Raw genomic sequence first — 17,603 nt, 5'->3', positions numbered from 1 at the left:
TTTTGCCAATTGCCAGCTTATATCCTTTGCTCATTTTCTTATTGGGGTATTTTTTTTATTTTCTAACTAAATTTTAAGAACCATTTCCCTTAAAAATATTAACCTTTTGCCTTTGTGGTTTGTATTTTAATTTTGTGTATGCTGTTTTTGGATATATACCTTAAAACTTTATGTAGTCATGTTTGTTTTCAACCTTCAAATATGAGATGTATTTTAAAGAGTTATATGAGGAAGATGTTTAATTTTTTTTTTCAAATCATTACCTATGAAATGACAATAATTTATCATTTGTTCCAATTGCTCCAATAGCATTTAACGTAGGTGTGTGCTGAAAGAAAATGCATTTGATTTAGAATAAAAAGACTGAGAGGTGATCTATCGTTGGGCAAGTTACTTCACACTGCTGGGCCTCAGTATCTTCATCTGTAAAATGAGACTGGTGTACCTACTTGATGAAGTTCTTGTGGAGGTTACACGAGATAAAAAGTATGCAAATATGTGAGGTGCACCACTGTCCCTATGAACTAAGTATTCTTGAAAATTGTTAGTTTAACCTTTTATTTGGGGCTGCTTGCTCACACTGTACAAAAGTGACATTTGAACATCTTCTGAAAGCAAAGAAACTAGCACTCCTATCTTTTTGTAAGAAATGTACATCTTTGTTGGTAAGAATTGCTAGGCAGATCTTACTAGAATGCATGCTTTTGGAAAATGGAATGAAATTCTAGTTTAATTCAGTAAACACACATGTGCGCTGGGAGACCGAGGTAGCTAAAGCAAAGCAGAATGTCAGGCTTGGGTCATGCCAGGAAATTTTGATTAGAGACTCCCCCTGTTTTGGTCAGAGTCTTTCCTCTAACGAATGCTCATATTGGGCTGTTATTTTCTTGGCATAGCAATTTAAGGAAGTAGGTACTCATTACCAAATAATTTTATTTTGAGTCCCTAGATAACAATAGATTTTCATTTAAAACGAAGAATAAGGGCACCTGGCCGGCTAAGTTGGTTAAGCATCTGACTTAATTTCGGCTCAGGTCGTTATCTCACAGTTGGTGAGATCAAATCCTGCATCCGTCTCTGTGCTGACAGCAGCAAGCCTGCTTGAGATTCTCTCTCTCCCTCTCTCTCTCTGCTCTCCCCCCTGCCCCCCCCTTTGTGCTCTCTCTCTTTCAAAATAAATAAATTAAAAAAATAAACTGCAGAATTATTGTGAAACACAATATACAAAAATACTATCTACATTTTTTGTTAGACTTTTAAATAAATGTACACAAACTAAGATTACAATGATACATACCAAATAGCTAACACCGTCATTTTGAGTGGAATTAGAAATAATTTCCATTTTCCTCTTTTTGTCTGTATTCTCACATGGGCTAGTTATTGCCTTTGCAATAAGAAACTGTTCTGTACACTCATATGTGTTTGTGTGTGTGTACATGTAAGAAATCTAAGCATTTCATGGTTCTACTTCCTCTTTTGCAAAACTATAATGAATACCTCATTGTTGGGATCATATTTAAAAAACCCACAAAACAAAACATAACACATGTGGAATGATGTTAAAAAAGAAATCTCTCAATATGTTTGATAGAGGGAGAAAATTTGACCTTTGTGCTATTAAATATTTTAAAATGCATATTACAACCTATCTACAAATATGAAAATGGGGAAAATACATTTTTGTTAGTTTATCTTAAACAATAGCATAAGGAAAACTTCTTTAAAAACTGTAAGCCACTTGAGCATTCTTTACATGGTGTAATAAAATTTTTTAGTGACCCTATATCCAAGGAAGATAAAGAAAGAAACTACTCCTAAAAGCATTATAGATTAGATTAAACAGGTTTTAAAAGTGTGGTGCACAGACCCACATAGGTCCCTGAGACATTTTCAGAGAGGCCATCGGGTCGATCCATTTTCTGATAATAATAAAAGATGTTATTTGTCTTTTTCACTGTGTTGACATTTGCACTGATGCTGCAAAAGCAGTGGTGAGTAAAACAGCTGGTGCTGGAGATCAAGGCAACGGCTCAAACCTGGCTAGTAGTGGTTCTTGTGATTTTTACTGGCAAGCATTTATCATCATAATAAAGTTGCTAGTTTTACTTAGCTATCTTTGATAAAGCAGTAAAAGTTATTCATTTTATTAAGTCTACACCCTTGAACACGTGTTTTTATTTTTTTAATTTTATTTATTTATTTATTTATTTTTTTAATTTTAACATTTATTTATTTTTGAGACAGAGAGAGAGCATGAACAGGGGAGGGTCAGAGAAAGAGGGAGACACAGAATCTGAAACAGGTTCCAGGCTCTGAGCTGTCAGCACAGAGCCGGACGCGGGGCTCAAACCCACGGACCGCGAGATCATGACCTGAGTTGAAGTCGGACGCTCAACCGACTGAGCCACCCAGGCGCCCCTGAACACGTGTTTTTAAAAAAATATATTTCTGGGGCGCCCTGCCTGGCTCAGTTTGTAGAGCATGCGACTCTTGATCAGGGGTCATCAGTTTGAGTCCCACGTTAGGTATGGAGCCTACTTAAAAAAAAAAAAACAATAATAAATAATAAATAAAGTGTTTCTGTGTAACCACATGGGACACATGCATACAACATTTCTGCGGCACACGGAAGCACGATGTTCACAGTGACAAAAAACTTCTGCAGTTGTTTGAACTCAACTGGCCCTTTTTTATAGAAGATTTTTACCTGAAAGAATGTGTGCCAGCCAAACTATTATTCCAACTTGGGTATGTGGCAGATATGTTCTTAAACATGAGGAAAACTTGTCCTTCAAGGAAAACAGCTGTCAGTATTTGTTGCCAATGATAAAATTTGAGGTAACGAGAAAATTAGAATTCTGGAAAATTTTAATCTGCTACCCATGAGATTAATAGCTTCTCAGGACTTGAAGACTTCTCTGATGAGATTTGTGGTGCTATTAACAAATGTGACTTTTTTCAATACTGTGTTAGGAAACTTGGAAGATCTACATAATTCACTGAAAAAAATATTTTCCAAATTACCGAAGTATATTACAAAATCACATACATGGGTAAAATAGCCATTCAAAGTGCAAGACAGAACAATGGCTTTACGTAAAGTTCGTTGATATTGTTTCAGACTCCACTTGAAACTAACTTTTACCTCTTGTCCAGTTTGAATGTAGTATCAAAGAAGAATGTCCACAGACATTGTAAAAAGCTGTTAAATGCTTCTCTCTTTTCCGACTATAAATCTATGTGAGATTTGACTTTCTTCATGGAATTCAACCAAAACAAAATATTGCAACAGAGTAAATGCTGAAGAAGACATGAGAATCCAGTTGTTTTCTATCAAACCAGATATTTTAAGAGGTTTGTAAAAATGTAAAACGGTGCCACTCTTCTTGCTGATTTTGTCTTGTTATGAAAAATATAATTTTTTTATAAAGATGTGATTTTATAATAATGTACGGCATGTTTCTTATTGGAATTATGAAATGAATCAATAAATAACCATTTAAAAAATTTCTCAGTTTTATTTTCTAAGATGCTGAATTTTAATAGATACAATCCACATAACTAAAGCTTTATGGGGTCTTAATTTTTGAAAATATAAGAAAGTCCTGAGGTCTAAAATTGTGAGGACTCTACTTAAAAATAACTAGAAATACTAAGTATGGATGAGAGAAAGAAAATTAATACTTGTTTTGAATGTTTGTTATATTCTGACCTCATTCAATTGTCATGATTACCCTAGGACATGAATATTATTATCCTCATTTATATGGGAAGAGACCTACTAAAAGAGAGTAAGTTGTTTGTCCAAGGTTAGGATTTAAACCCAGGTCTGAAGAACTCCTTACTCTTTCCTCTTATTGCCTTCCTACCAAAGAACATTTTATTCCATAATATGAGGTTTGGATTGATCAAAGGATTGACTATTATGTTTGGTATTTGAGTTCTTGGTGAGTATATGTTTGGGGGTGGTATCTGGACAGAGAAACTGGGAGAATTAGGGATGTGAAAGGCAAGGAAAAAATATAATACTGCAGGAAATAACTCATTATTTATAATTTTAAATAATGGCAAATTTTGCAAACAAGAATAAAAGAAACACCTTTGGAAAACATTGACTTTTCAAGAGATCAAATGGATGATTCTCCTTTGGGACTCCATTCACCACAGCTTGTGCAATGCTCTGCTCTCCCCCTAACTTCACTCTGTTGATGTTGGTAGTAACTACCACTTATGGAGAACTTCAAGGTCAAGGCCAGTACCAAATGCTTCATTACCTCACCCAGTCTTTACAACCACTCTGTGTGATCAGTATGGTTAATACAAACTGAAGCTTTAAGGGTGAAAATGTTCACTTAAGTTGATGTTACAAGTGAGTAGACAAATCTGAACCTAATGCAGGGCTGATGGCAAAGCCCATGCTTTTAATGACCATGCTAATATTGTGTGCCTGCTTCTCAAAGAATTTCAGCTTTTTGAGGACTGAGTGTAAGTCTTTTTCTTCCAGATATCTCCATGCCTGGCACAAGGCTTGTTATGTAGTTGGAGCAGAGTAAATTTTTGTTGAATGAATTAATGAATAAATGAATGCATGAATGAAATGCAGTCAGAGCTATAAAAAGCCAAACTGCTTCCTTTTTTCTAGAAACCTGATTAAGGACAGGGTCTTATTGTTAGATGATGGGTTGCCAACTTAGCTGAGCCATTGGTTTGTTAATTTTAATTGTTTTCTCTGGTAACAGTCCTTACTCATTGGTTCCCATGGTCATTATTGTACTTGATGTTACTACCTCTTATCTGGCCTGTGACAGAAAGAATGATTTTGACTAAGCCCCTGGGGCAGAGGTTGGACTTTGTAATCCTAGATGAAACTGCACTACTGGACTTTCTACCAAAGCTTAACATACCAGAGATCTAAATAAATACAAATAATTAAAAATAAATAAATAAATACACATTTTAAGCAAATACAACATTCTCTATTAAATATATATATATATATATATATATATATATATATATGAGGGCCAGAGCATCAGAAATGCTTTGGGAGGCTGTTAGAACCAAGTTCACTTCCCTTCACAAGTGAATCAAACAATTGATAATAGTAATCATACCTTACTATTTAATATGCCGCATAAATCTATTCTCTAGAAAGCTTTTTGTTGAGTCTTGCCAGAACTGCTATTTTTCTCTACTACCAGAAATCTGGCTTCATTGGGGTAGCAATACACTTCCTTTGCAACTAGCCATGGCTATGTAACAAGTCCTGGCCAATGAGATGAAAGTATAAGGAATTGGGGAAAATTTGTGGCAAGACTCCTTAAATCAAGGAAATAAAATTCATCATCCATTTATGATTTTTTAAAAATTTACCAAATAAGGAATAGAAAAGAACTTTCTTGATCTGATAAAAGGAATAAAAACAAAACAAAACAAAACAAAAAACAGTAGCTGATAATAATAACCAATAGTGAAACATTGAAGATTCCCTCCTAAGATCACAAGCAAGTTAAGTAACATCATTCTCCACTTCTATTTAAAATCGTATTAATGACCCTAAGCAGTACAACAAGGCAAGAAACAGAAAGAGGAGGCATAAGTATTGGAAGAGGAAGAGGTTGTTATAAATGACACAATCATGTACATAAAAAATTCTAAGAAATCTATAAAAAACTAAACTGGAACCAATGAGAAAAATTTATCAAGGCTGCAGAATGCAATGTGAATATGCAAAATAATTCCATTTCTATATGTTATCAACAAACAAGTAGAAAATACCTTTAGCAACAGAATTAAAAAAAAAAAACAAACAACCCTAGGAATAAATCAAAAAAAGGATGTATAGGATATCTACCCTGAAAATGACAAACCATTGCTGAAAGAAAGTAAACAAGACCTAAATGAATGAAAATGTATGTCATATGCAATGATTGGAACATTCAGTATTTTTAAGATGTCCATTCTCCTTAAATTGACTTATCATTTCAATGCAATTCCAATCAAAATCTCAGCATATTTTCTGAAGAAATCTACAATGTGATTCTAAAATTTCTGTGGAAATGCAAAGGATCTAGAATAGCAAAACAAAAGAGGAACAAAGTTGGAGAATTTATGCTCCTGATTTTAAGACTGTTTATAAAGTTGTAGTAATAAAGACTGTAAGGCATTGGTGGTTACATGGGTGTATTCAATGGATCAGGGGAACAGAATGGAGTGTCCAGAATTACATTCATACATATATAGCCAATTACTTATTAACAAAGATATAAAGGTAATTCAATGGGGAAAGGAAAGTCTTGCTTAACAAATAGTGCTGGAGCAATTGGGTATTTGCATGAAAACAAAAGATGAACCTAAGCCTTTTCCTCATTCTAAATACAAAAACCAATTTGAGGTCATAGACCTAAATGCAAAAGCTTCAACCGTAAAGTTTCTAGAAGAAAAATAGGAAGAATATTTGGGATATTTGCTAAGGTAAAGATTTTTTTTAGGACAAAAAAACACACTAGCCACAAATTTAAAAATTGAAAAATGGAACTCCCACAAAATTAGAAACTTTTGCTTGACCAAAGGCATTGCTAGAAAAATAAAAATACAACCCACAAACAGGGAAGAAATATTTGTGAAACATATATTTGACAAAGAACTTTTATCCAGGATATACAAGGAAATTATATAACATAATATTCAAAAGAATCTAATTTTTAAAAATGGGCAAAAAACTTGAAAAAATACTTCACAAAATAAGATATGAGAATGGAAGGAAAACCATGAAAAGATGCTCAACATCATTTGTTATTAGGGGAATGCAAATCAAAACTACAATAATATACATAGCTATCAGAATGGCTAAAACTGGAAAGACTGACAGTACTAAGTGTTATCAAGGATTTTGAATGATTGGAACACACTGCTGATGGAAATGCAAAATGGCAAATCTACTTTGGAAAACAATCTGATAGTTTATTTAAAAATTAAAACTACACTTATCATACAATTTAGTAACTCCAATTCTAGGTATCTATCCAAGAGAAATAAAAACATACATACACACAAAGATTTAGTAGCAAGTGATCATGGCAGCATTTTTCATGATAGGCAAAAAATGGGAAACAATCCAAATATCCATCAATGAAAGAATGAATAAACAAAGTGTAGTAAATCCATACAACGGACTATTACTTAAAACTGAAAGGAACAAGCTACTGATCAACATAAAATCATGGATGAGTCTCAGAAACATTATATTGAATAAAAGAAGCCAGAAACAAAAGGTGTATACTATATTATTTCATTTATATGAAATCCAGCAATAGGCAAAACCAATCTAAATTATGGAAATCAGAAAGCAGTTACCTCTAGGCGAATAGAACCGACTATAATGTGGCACAAAGAAACTTTCTGAGGTGATGGAAATGTTCTACATCATGTTTTATGTGCTAATTACATTGGTATATTCAATTGTCAAAACTCATCAAACTGAACATTTCTGATGTATGGCATCTTGGTGCGTGTCAATGATACCTCGAAATAAAAGGTGGGGAGAAAGGCAGTGCCTTTTATTGATCTGCCCCTCTTTTCCTCTTTCTTTACTGCCTGGAATGAAGAAGTAATGAGTTGCATCCCTGAAAACTCCTTGGGCCTTGAAGATAAAATCCAAGAGTCAATGATGGGAGAGCAAAAAGCAGATAAGGCCCAGATCCCTGATGTGTGGAACTGCCATACCAGCCTTGAATTGCCTTTTTCTAGACTCCCTTCATGTGAAAAAGAAAACAAAAACCAAAAACCTTCCCTTTTTAAGCTACTATCTCTGGTGCTTGCAACCAAACACAATTCCTAACAGCTACAATCAGTGATGAGTTCCTTTCATGGTCAAATTATCTTTGTCTATGTCAGATTCTAGTTGGGAACCACACTGAAAAGTTTTTAAATGATATTATAAAGGTGCTTGTCTTTTAGAGATTGATGCCTTGGGTGTATAAAAGTATTAAAAGTCAATATACTTTTGGAAAGCCGTTGCATATATACTGGATTCATAGTAGTAAGGGGCTTGGTTTTAGACCAACCCAGATTTTGGTACAGATCACTGATTAGTCATGTGGCCTTGGGAAAATTACTAACCTCTCAGAGCCTCTGTTACTTCCTCTGAGTAGAAGGATGATAAAACCTGCTTTGAACTGCTGTTATTATGAAGATTGAATGAGGTCATGTGTGTGCAACCTGTAGCACAGTGTCTGGCACACAGCAAATGGTAGCTCTTTTTAATGGAAGGATGTTGAATCATTTGATTTTGAACGTGTCATTGACCGTACACGTATGCCATCACAAAGCAACTTTCCCTTGACCATCACCTGGATAACACCTGGTTTTAATAGCTGACAGTAGCAGGTTACAATAGAGTCCATAATGCTTATTTTCCTACTGAATTGGGTAGCAGAGAAGGCTGGAAATAATAGGAGAAAGCCAAGCGATAAGAGAAATCCACATTTCCCAAAGTATGTCAGAGGGAACTGTATAAATTGTTATTTTGGCAGAAATCATGGTCATGGAGAAAAATACTCTGAGAAAGTATGGGTTACTGTCAAACAGCCTCAGAAAGAGGCGGCCTTTGGGAATAGAAGGTCTCTGAGAGGTTGTAGATGGACACAGGCCATTGAAACCTATAGTGAAAGAGTCACTTCCCCTGTCTGCAGAACACAAAGCCAAATTTGCCACTCCTGAAAAAAGATTCTACACAGGAAGACAGATGTGAGGATGCTGAGAGAACCCAAGGCCAGAACCAGGTATTAAGATGAGGTCACCTTGGTTCCAAAATGCCCAGACAACTGAGAGAGCTGCCAAGATCCAACCTGGCAGGAGGGAAATGCCAGGGAGTTAGCAAGCTCCTGGCAAGTGCCACTCAGAGGAGGGCCATCTCTACAGAAAATCAGTGTTCAAAGATGCCAGAGAATCATTTACTTACCTGCAAGGGTTGGCGATTTCTTCTGGTGTTGTTTTCATAAAAGGGGAGACGGGTTTTTCCACAAAAGAGCCGAAGCCCAGTCTAAAGTTGCTGGTTAATTTAGACATCTCCTTGGAAAGCAGGGAGCCCAGCTCTTTGATTGTGTTGAGGTCATCATCCATGGAGGCTGAGAGGTCCATGAGGTAATACAAGTCCACTGGGTAGTCCTCTGTCTGGCGGACTTGCACTTGCAGGGTCTGTTCACTACCTGCAAAGCCCATGTAAGAAAAGAAAATCCTTAAAAATACATTGAGACTGGGGCACCTGGGTGGCTCAGTCGGTTGGGCGTCCGACCTCAGCTGGGGTCATGATCTCACGGTCCGTGAGTTCAAGCCCCACATCAGGGTCTGTGCTGATAGCTCAGAGCCTGGAGCCTGCTTTGGATTCTATGTACCCCCCCCCCCCCACCCCCCTGTGTACTCTCCCTCCCACAGTCGTGCTCTGTCTCACTCTGTCTCTCAAAAATAAATAAATGTTTAGATGAAAAATACATTGAGACTTACTTGTGAATAGCCATTTACTGGGCCAACTGGCTACTTCATACCAATAAGAACTTGCTGAAGATACTGAGGATTTCATAAACTACCTGGTCAAGTTTACAAGTGAATGAGCCCATGAAAAATCTTTCAGCAGTGAGTTTAGTGCTACTAAAGGAGGTAAAAGTTAGGATATTTTATATCTCCTTGGGAGAACTAGCATCCATTTAGATGGAAGATAAGCTGATTTTTTTGTATGTGGTTTTAGCTAGGGAGAAGAAAATAAAGAGGTGTTTAAAGCTACATTACAGTTCTTGAAGAAATGTGAGGTAGGCCCTAACAACATTTGAGCAATTCAAATGCTTACTATTAGATAAGCTTATTTTAGTGATGCATTTGGAGTGTGAGTGACCAATGTGAATGAAGAAGAGTATTAGGCCAGAGATTCTCTATTTCCTTAAGAATGGGAGCTCTGACTCATAATAATCATGATATGTAACATGGTACCAGATCGATTAGCTTAATAATGGTATTACCATATGTGACGGTAGATTTATTTACATGAGCCAATGCTCGTGTAAATCACAACATACCTGGTCTCAATTTAAGAGTCAAGCTTTGAGGTGCAATCTGAACAATGTCAGAACTATTTTTCTGTCTGCCTACACTGAGAGGCTTATTTATAAGTATTTCTATTTGGGAGACAGGGTTTTCGATGAAGGTTAGTTGACATCCTTTAGCTAAAAGAGTTGCTGGGGTATCACACCTTTCTCCAATTCCAGATGGATGGGTAAAATTCTAAAACAAGAAAAAAAAAACAATAAAGAGAAAAATAAGACAAATCTCCGTTTCTTTATAAGACAAAAATTTTTTTGCTTGTTTTGCTAGTTAGGCAGCTTGCCATACTCAGTATATCATATCCCCATGTGCCTAATGTTAATTGTAGGCCTAAAATTAAGTTATAGCAGAATAACCAGAGAATTCTGCCGGTGAAATTCTGAGTAAAATTGGATTCTCCTTTTAATTATACCAGTTGAATTCCCCTACCAGTTGTTTATTTGTTTGTGTTGCTATTTTGTTCTTAATGCTCACTTCTTTAAAGCTCTGTGCCATGACCACCAGATCCTTGAAACAGTTAGTTGATAAAGTTAATATCATTCCATGAAAATATCTGCTTGGATTGACCTGTAGGCTCCTGGACTGTCTTAGCTCTCCGTGTGTCTGTTATCAAATCTGATGACAAAGAAAGCCTTTCCTGTGGGTTCTGAAAGGGCAAAGATTGTGACATCTCCCCATCTAGCTCTCTGTTCTGGCTTAACTTGTGGATACATTCATTACCCCTCTATTGAGTCCTTACTTCACTAAAGTTGGCCTCTTGGGGACTGTAAACTCAATGTCTGAAAGTATTCCAGTTCAAGGTCTTTTGGAACTTTTCTCCAAGATTTGGAAGTGGAGAAGGGAAGCAAAGAGAATATGGTGTAAAAGACTACTTTTTTGTGTAGGACTCAGGAGTTTCCCAGGCCCCTTCTGATCCACTTGGTAACAGGAGGCAGTGAGATGATGTTTCCAGGCTAGAAACAACCTTGCAACATTGACCCAGATGGAGTTGAGAGATAATTACCTGTCTTACCCCACAGCACAGCTGCTCTAGAGCTACTGAAGTTCTAGGCAACGTCAAATTTGAGGCTCATGGACTGTCATGCTTGGAAAGAAGCAAACCAAGGCTCATAGGGTTTTCCTCATCTCTTAGAATTCTAAGCCACTCTAGCTATTTCACCAACTAGAAAGGTTACATTTCTTCTGAAATTGATTTTTAGAATTCATTATGTGTCAGTGAAGCCTGGTACATATTTGAGGCCCTAGACTAAGCATAGCAAACGCTGTAACTTCCCATGCTATATCCAAGGCAAACAGTGGCTTGACAAGGCCTCAGAACGCTTCTCAACACAATATCGCTGCCACCACCTGTAACCACAGTGTTGGCCAAAGTGTCAGAGGTGGTGTTAACCATAGAACCTATTTTTTTTTCCAATCTACTCTAAACAGAAGCCTTGTGTACTGTTTGCTTCAGTTGTCTCAACTGATGTAACTACTTCTCCTGTTAGAGTGTGTTCAGAATACTCTGCCTTTGAAAATTGACAATAATGTGACTAACAAGTGTCACGCACAAGTAAAGCTATTCAGGAGTGACTTAAGAAACCCCCTCTAATGAGTGCTAAAATAATACATTTAAATAAAAATCTACAGGTAGGCGTATTGTTAGACTGATTTGTCGTTGTGGGTCTCTGGCATGAAATTAACACCATCTTCTTCAGAGAGTCAACATAAAAAAATGTGGGTTTTCCTCTTTGTATATTCTCAAAACTGCTTTTGATATATGAGTTTACAAAAAGCATAACTGCCTCACATGTGTATGTATGTCCCATCAGTCAGAACAGTAGTGGGGGGAGTGAGCTGGGTTTGTGCTCTGTGTCTGTGAGGCTTTCCTCCATGGTATACACTCAACTTGGAATTTGAGATTTAGTAATTATAGCCTACTCCTGAGCCAGGCACTCAGGTTTGTTCCCCTTTGAGCATACTACTCAGTTCTTGCTGAACTTGGCGTTTGTATGCTTTGATTTGTGTTCAGATTCTTTTTGTGAGATTCAGTAGAGAATTGTTTTAAATCCAGGAAGAGTTAAGACAGCTCAGGAATCATTTACAGATGGCTCTAAGGTGTCACAGGAGGCAGTGACTTAGGATTCCTTGTTACATGTGCCCCCACCCCCTTATACTACTTTTACATAGTTTTCCGTTTGATCAGATAAGGCATGTCTGTTTCGGGCTTTGTCATCAGTGTGGTACGGAGTCACCAAGCTCATGAAAGCTTAATTTTTAAAAGAACTGGATACTGTCTGAATACTAAAATTTGCTCCAAACCTGGAAGACATCTCTTAGAACACAGCGGTGGCTCCGAATGGATCCTTAGACAGAGTGCAACTATGCTATTGAAGTTAAATGTATGTTTAACTTTAGAAAATATCCTCTCCGTGATCTCTGATTACTCAGAGCCTTGGCATTTGACATGTAACCGGTTAGAAGTGACTTTAAAATAAGAGGAGGGATCAGGTTAATAAAAGATCCCGAGTTAGGTATTTTTCACAATGATTTGACATTCAGTACTTCCGCAAATTGTTTCTGAGAGTAATCACGTGAATGACACTGTGATCTACTAATGCTTACATTTTTCTTTCCTGATTTGTTTTGCTCCTATACCCCACAGAAAGCAGAAAACTATCAGAATAATCATCGATGGAATCCGCAGGAAGTATAACTGCAGTTTTTATAAACACGATGAGGTCATTTGTTTTACCTCCTGAGAACACCAGGCACACTGAGGTCCAATGAGTAAGCAGTCTTCACAGGTTTCTGCACCTCCCATAGCACAGCCACCTGTGTTTAAACCCAGCAAGACACAAGGGATTCAGCACACTTTCGGTCACTCCACTTACGAGAAAGAAGTATGGCTCTTAAAATACATGAATGAAACAACATCAAAGTCAATTTTAGTCTTCAAAGATGAGTCCTTGAAATTTTGGCAGCTCGTTAAAAAGTTCATATTTTACATCCGTCACATTGAGAACACTTATGTCTTTTTAGCCAAAATGATCATTCTTTTTTTTCTTGAAATATAAAACTATCTCAGCTTTCACAAACTTAGAATCATTCAATTTATTAGCCTCATTCCTATCATCCACTTTAATTTTTAGAAATTATTTGCAACCATTAAAAAATGCTTCTCTCTTAAATGTGTTATTTTTTTATTCTTAAAATAAGGTCTTCTTTTTCAAGATTATTACTCTTAAGCGGAAGACCTTGTACAATAGAATAGCTGGAAAAGTTACCAAGATGGTTGTCACGAAGGTATTAAGGAGCCCTATTGTGTAGAAAAGCTGTTTAATTCTCCTCATTAAGATGCCCACGCAACCTTTGTATTTATTTACCTGAAGCCTAGAGCATTTGCTGTGGGAACAGCCCTGCCTCCGCCTGTAATTTGTTAGTGTTCCTTCAATGGCAACGAGCAAACGAACAGATCAAATAAAAAATGACTTCAGATCTAGTTTCTGAACCAAATGACAGGTTTGTCAAGCATACCGTGAAAGCAATATATCGGAGAGCTTAGGTCTTACCTTGTACGTGATCGTTCCTTCCTAGAAATAGAAAGAACAGGCAAAGCAGTTCAATCCCCATTCGTTTCAGTTCTCGCTGTGCAGACAGATTAAAAAATGAATTACCTTCAACATTACAAGACCAAAGCTGAACATCGTTAAAGTCTTTCTTTTCTTGAGGTGTAAAATTTTAAATACTACTTACGCTGCTTTGAAAAGAAACTTGAGATGTAAATTTAAAAGTTTTCATTAAGACTGAAATGAAAACAGGCTACCTGGACAGGTAAAGAAGGAAAGCTGTGTTTAAAAGCAACTTCAACATGATTTACTTCCTTGTTCTCCTTATAAGGAAGGCAGGTGTACGTACAATCACCAAGAAGGTGGGGAAATTCATTCAGTAGAAATTTTTGTATAAATTCTCTTAGTCTCTCTGCACCCTAGAGAAAGTTAATATCTTTAGTGAAATAGTAATCAATGAAATGTCAAAAGAGCAATGGAACTAGAATCTAAAGTTTTTCCTAAAATAGTTTTAATTTAATGGCAACAGTAAAGGTGATACATAAAATACAAGGCTATAACTTCTATGTAAGAAGGGTTTTAAAAATAAGCTAAAAGCAGATACCTGAGATTTTTGTATTCCATTGTTAAATCCTTTGCAGAAAATTGAAATGAACTCTGAAAAATAAAATTCATTTTACAGTCAAACTAGAAGGCAGACTAGGGAAAGCAAAACACTGCTCCTTTGTTTTTCATATTGGATGAAAGATATTTTTTCATGAGTATAGAATTCTTTTTTTTAAGTTTATTTATTTTGAAAGAGAGAGGGCACAAGTAGGGGATTGGCAGAGAGAGAAGAGAGAGAGGGAATCCCAAGCAGGCTCCATGCTGTCAGCACAGGGCCTGACGCGGGGCTCAAACACAAACTGTGAGATCATGACCTGAGCTGGTATCAACAGCCAGACACTTAAACAACTGAACCACCCAGGAGCCCCCTCAGCATAGAATTCTCAATTAAAAAGTGTTATTGGAAATAAATATAATATATGAAAATGAAATTAGACCCAGAGTAGATAATTTCACAACAACAGCAATGGACACAGGAATGGTGGTGCCTAGGATTCAGCATCCCTTTGGATAGGGACCAACGGCTCTTCTTTCTGTCCTAGGCTCTAACTCGCCACTTAGCCCATAGCAGGTATTTCCTTGTTAAAAGAAAGAGTGACCAATTTAAAATATATACAATCTATGGCTAAATTCATGTGGTTGATTGCCTATTTTCCCAATGTATTCAGGAGAGTGTTTGGGGATTTGTAAAAACTGAAAACCGGTAAGAATCAAATATTCGCTGTTACTCTCTAAACTCTCTGACCTTGGACAGGCTTCTTTGTGGCTGGGCCTATGTCCTGGGAGATTATCCTTTAAAGGTGTATTTCTAGACAAGCATGAGAATTCTGTGGAGAGAGGAAAAGCTAATTATAGACTGCTCAGGTTCTTCTCGGAAGGCTGTGTTCAATTTTGAACTCCATCATACACAAGAACATGAAAGAACATGGCAAGAATCCTGTAGAGAGAAACTAGAATTATTAAAAAGCTGAAAGATATACCTTTTGGGAGAAAAATACAGTTGTACAAAATCAGTCGACTTATAAAAGCTTGAAGAAGAAATATTTGAGGAACAAAATATCTGTGTCCTTGATATTGTCTCCATATTTGTACTTAGTATTAACAGTCATTCATTCATTCATTCATTCCTTCAGCAAATATTTATTGAACATCTACTCTGTGCCAGATATTGTTCTAGAAGCAGAGGATATGTCAGTGAACAAAAGCAAGTTCTTGACTCATGAAGCATATAGTCTAAGCTGCTTCTTAAAATCAGGCAATAATGAAGTTGAATAAAAATGACAAAGCTGGGTAAAAGGAAAGAGGGGTAGAGAGGGTATGTTATTTTATTTAGGATAATCAGGGAAGAGTTTTCTGCTCAGCTGACATCTGACAGAGCCCTAACTGACTTCGGCAACCAAATGCAAACGCCTTGAGACAGCCTCGTGCTCAGCATTGTCAAAGACAGTGAGAACAAAAACGGACAAGAAGCGTAGGAAATGAGGTCAGATTTAGAGGCAGAGGCCAGAGTGCATGTAGTCTCGACCTTGAACTTTATTCTAAATGTGTTTTCAAGGTCATTGGAAGGTCGAAAGCAGAATAATATTATTTGATTTGCATTTAAAAAGAATTACTCTGGCTGCCATGGAGGTCATAATGTATGGGGGAAGATTAGAAGGCAAGAGGCTGATTAGAAATTTATGGCAATTGTTGAGGACAGAGACAAAATGATTGAAACTAGGGTGTTGATGATATAGGAGGACAGTGGTAGGCGGATACAGGTTATAATTTGAAAACAGAATAAGGCTTATGGAATATTGGTGTGCATATGGAAGAGAGATTTTTGGCCTGAGCAACTGAATATATAATACTCTTTCCTAAGAAGGGTTACCCTGGGTAAAGATCAGGCTTCACATGATGGAGGATGGAACTAAAAAATACGTTATGCTTGAGACCTCTAGAAGATAACCAAGTGAAGATGCCACATAGGCAGCTTGGTATCTGAGTCTGGGAGTGGGGGTGGTTTTGAAGTGTGAACTGTAAATTTGAGACCATCAACATGGATTTAAGCTGAATTAGATCCCAAGCAAGGGAAGGTAGATAAGGAAGAGCTCTGAGAACTAAACCCTGGGGCCTGCAAATAGCTAGGGGTCTGGAGCAGAAGGATCCAGTAAAGGAAGCTGCTATCTAAAAAATACTCCTCTAGCTAAACAGGAACTTCTTTCCTGGAAGACCATTCTCCAAGTATCTCCCACATTTGTGTATATCTTGCAAGCAGAGGCACTGACTGCTTTTGTTCTGGATTATCTTATCAAGGGTGTTTGCAAAGTGAATAGCCTTTGAAGGTAGAGATACTGTCTGTCTGTGGGACAAAGAGCAAATTGCTTCCAGCTTTGGAAGACAGAGATGAGTCACCCTCAGAATAGGAGCAAGCATGCTTATTGCCCATTATAAAGGATTCGGTTTCCCTAAGCTTGGGGCTCCTCTCTTGTAACACAGGCATTCACATGAGCAGGTGCCACTTCTTCCCCTTTGTGTCACCTCCTGGGAATTGGCCTTGGGGAACGGGTAAAAAGAAAGTGCTGTTCCTCTGGCCATTGTTATTGCTGTGAATAACATTGTCCATTATCTCTGACCTAGGCACCTCATGTGTCTGTCAGCACCCATGGATCTGTGATAAGCTAACTTGTTAGCTTGCAAGGAAAATCTCAAGTCCTTCACAGTTCTTGACAATTTTCTACTTGAAATCCACCTTTTCCTATAGACTAAACATGCAAATGTCAAATCTCATTTTTTAAAAAAATTTTTTAACGTTTTTTGAGAGAGAGAGAGACAGAGACAGAGTATGAGAGAAGGAGGAGCAGAGAGAGGGAGACAGAATCTGAAGCAGGCTTCAGGCTTTGAGCTGTCAGCGCAGAGCCCAATGCAGGGCTCAAACTCATGGACTGCAAGATCATGACCTGAACCAGTTGAACCCTTAACCGACTGAACCACCCAGGTGCCCCTGTCAAATCTCATTTTGAAAGATAATCTTACACCCCAAAAGACTGCCTAAAATACCTTGGACTGACCAGTGCCACCCCAGTCATTGAGCTGTCTGTGTACCCACTGTCCTCCCTGGCAACCACCATCAGGTACTTTGGATGAGCTGGGATCAAGGATACCTGCACAACCCTGGATGTGACCACTCCCTAGAAAGTTTTCTCTAAGGATCTAGCCACCACCAAAAATCTACCTCTCCCAGCCTGTCTTGCAGTGAAGAGAATTCCAGTGACTAACTCATGCAAATGGAATATGAGTGAGAGTGGCTTACACCAGGTCCAGGCCATCTTCATGCCCCTCTGCCAACTGGATGCGGGCAGCCACAGCAAG

At 37.4% G+C, this 17,603-nt stretch overlaps 1 protein-coding gene across 1 annotated transcript in view; it reads right to left on the bottom strand.

Moving 5' to 3' along the window:
- ITGB6 (integrin subunit beta 6) overlaps window positions 1–13,961 on the bottom strand; it is a 77,678-nt gene extending 63,717 nt beyond the window's left edge. The window contains exons 1-5 of the mRNA XM_047872752.1: window positions 13,834–13,961; window positions 13,650–13,725; window positions 12,833–12,912; window positions 10,074–10,278; window positions 8,966–9,212 (exon numbers count right to left, since the gene is read on the bottom strand). Coding sequence (XP_047728708.1) covers window positions 8,966–9,212; window positions 10,074–10,278; window positions 12,833–12,912; window positions 13,650–13,725; window positions 13,834–13,878 — 653 coding nt within the window. The 5' untranslated portion in view covers window positions 13,879–13,961. The remainder of the gene's footprint in view (window positions 1–8,965; window positions 9,213–10,073; window positions 10,279–12,832; window positions 12,913–13,649; window positions 13,726–13,833) is intronic.
- Window positions 13,962–17,603: the final 3,642 nt, after the last annotated feature.

Source organism: Prionailurus viverrinus, chromosome C1, assembly GCF_022837055.1.
Source record: "Prionailurus viverrinus isolate Anna chromosome C1, UM_Priviv_1.0, whole genome shotgun sequence".
NCBI lineage: Eukaryota > Metazoa > Chordata > Mammalia > Carnivora > Felidae > Prionailurus > Prionailurus viverrinus.
This window is presented reverse-complemented; position numbering and strand designations above follow the sequence as displayed.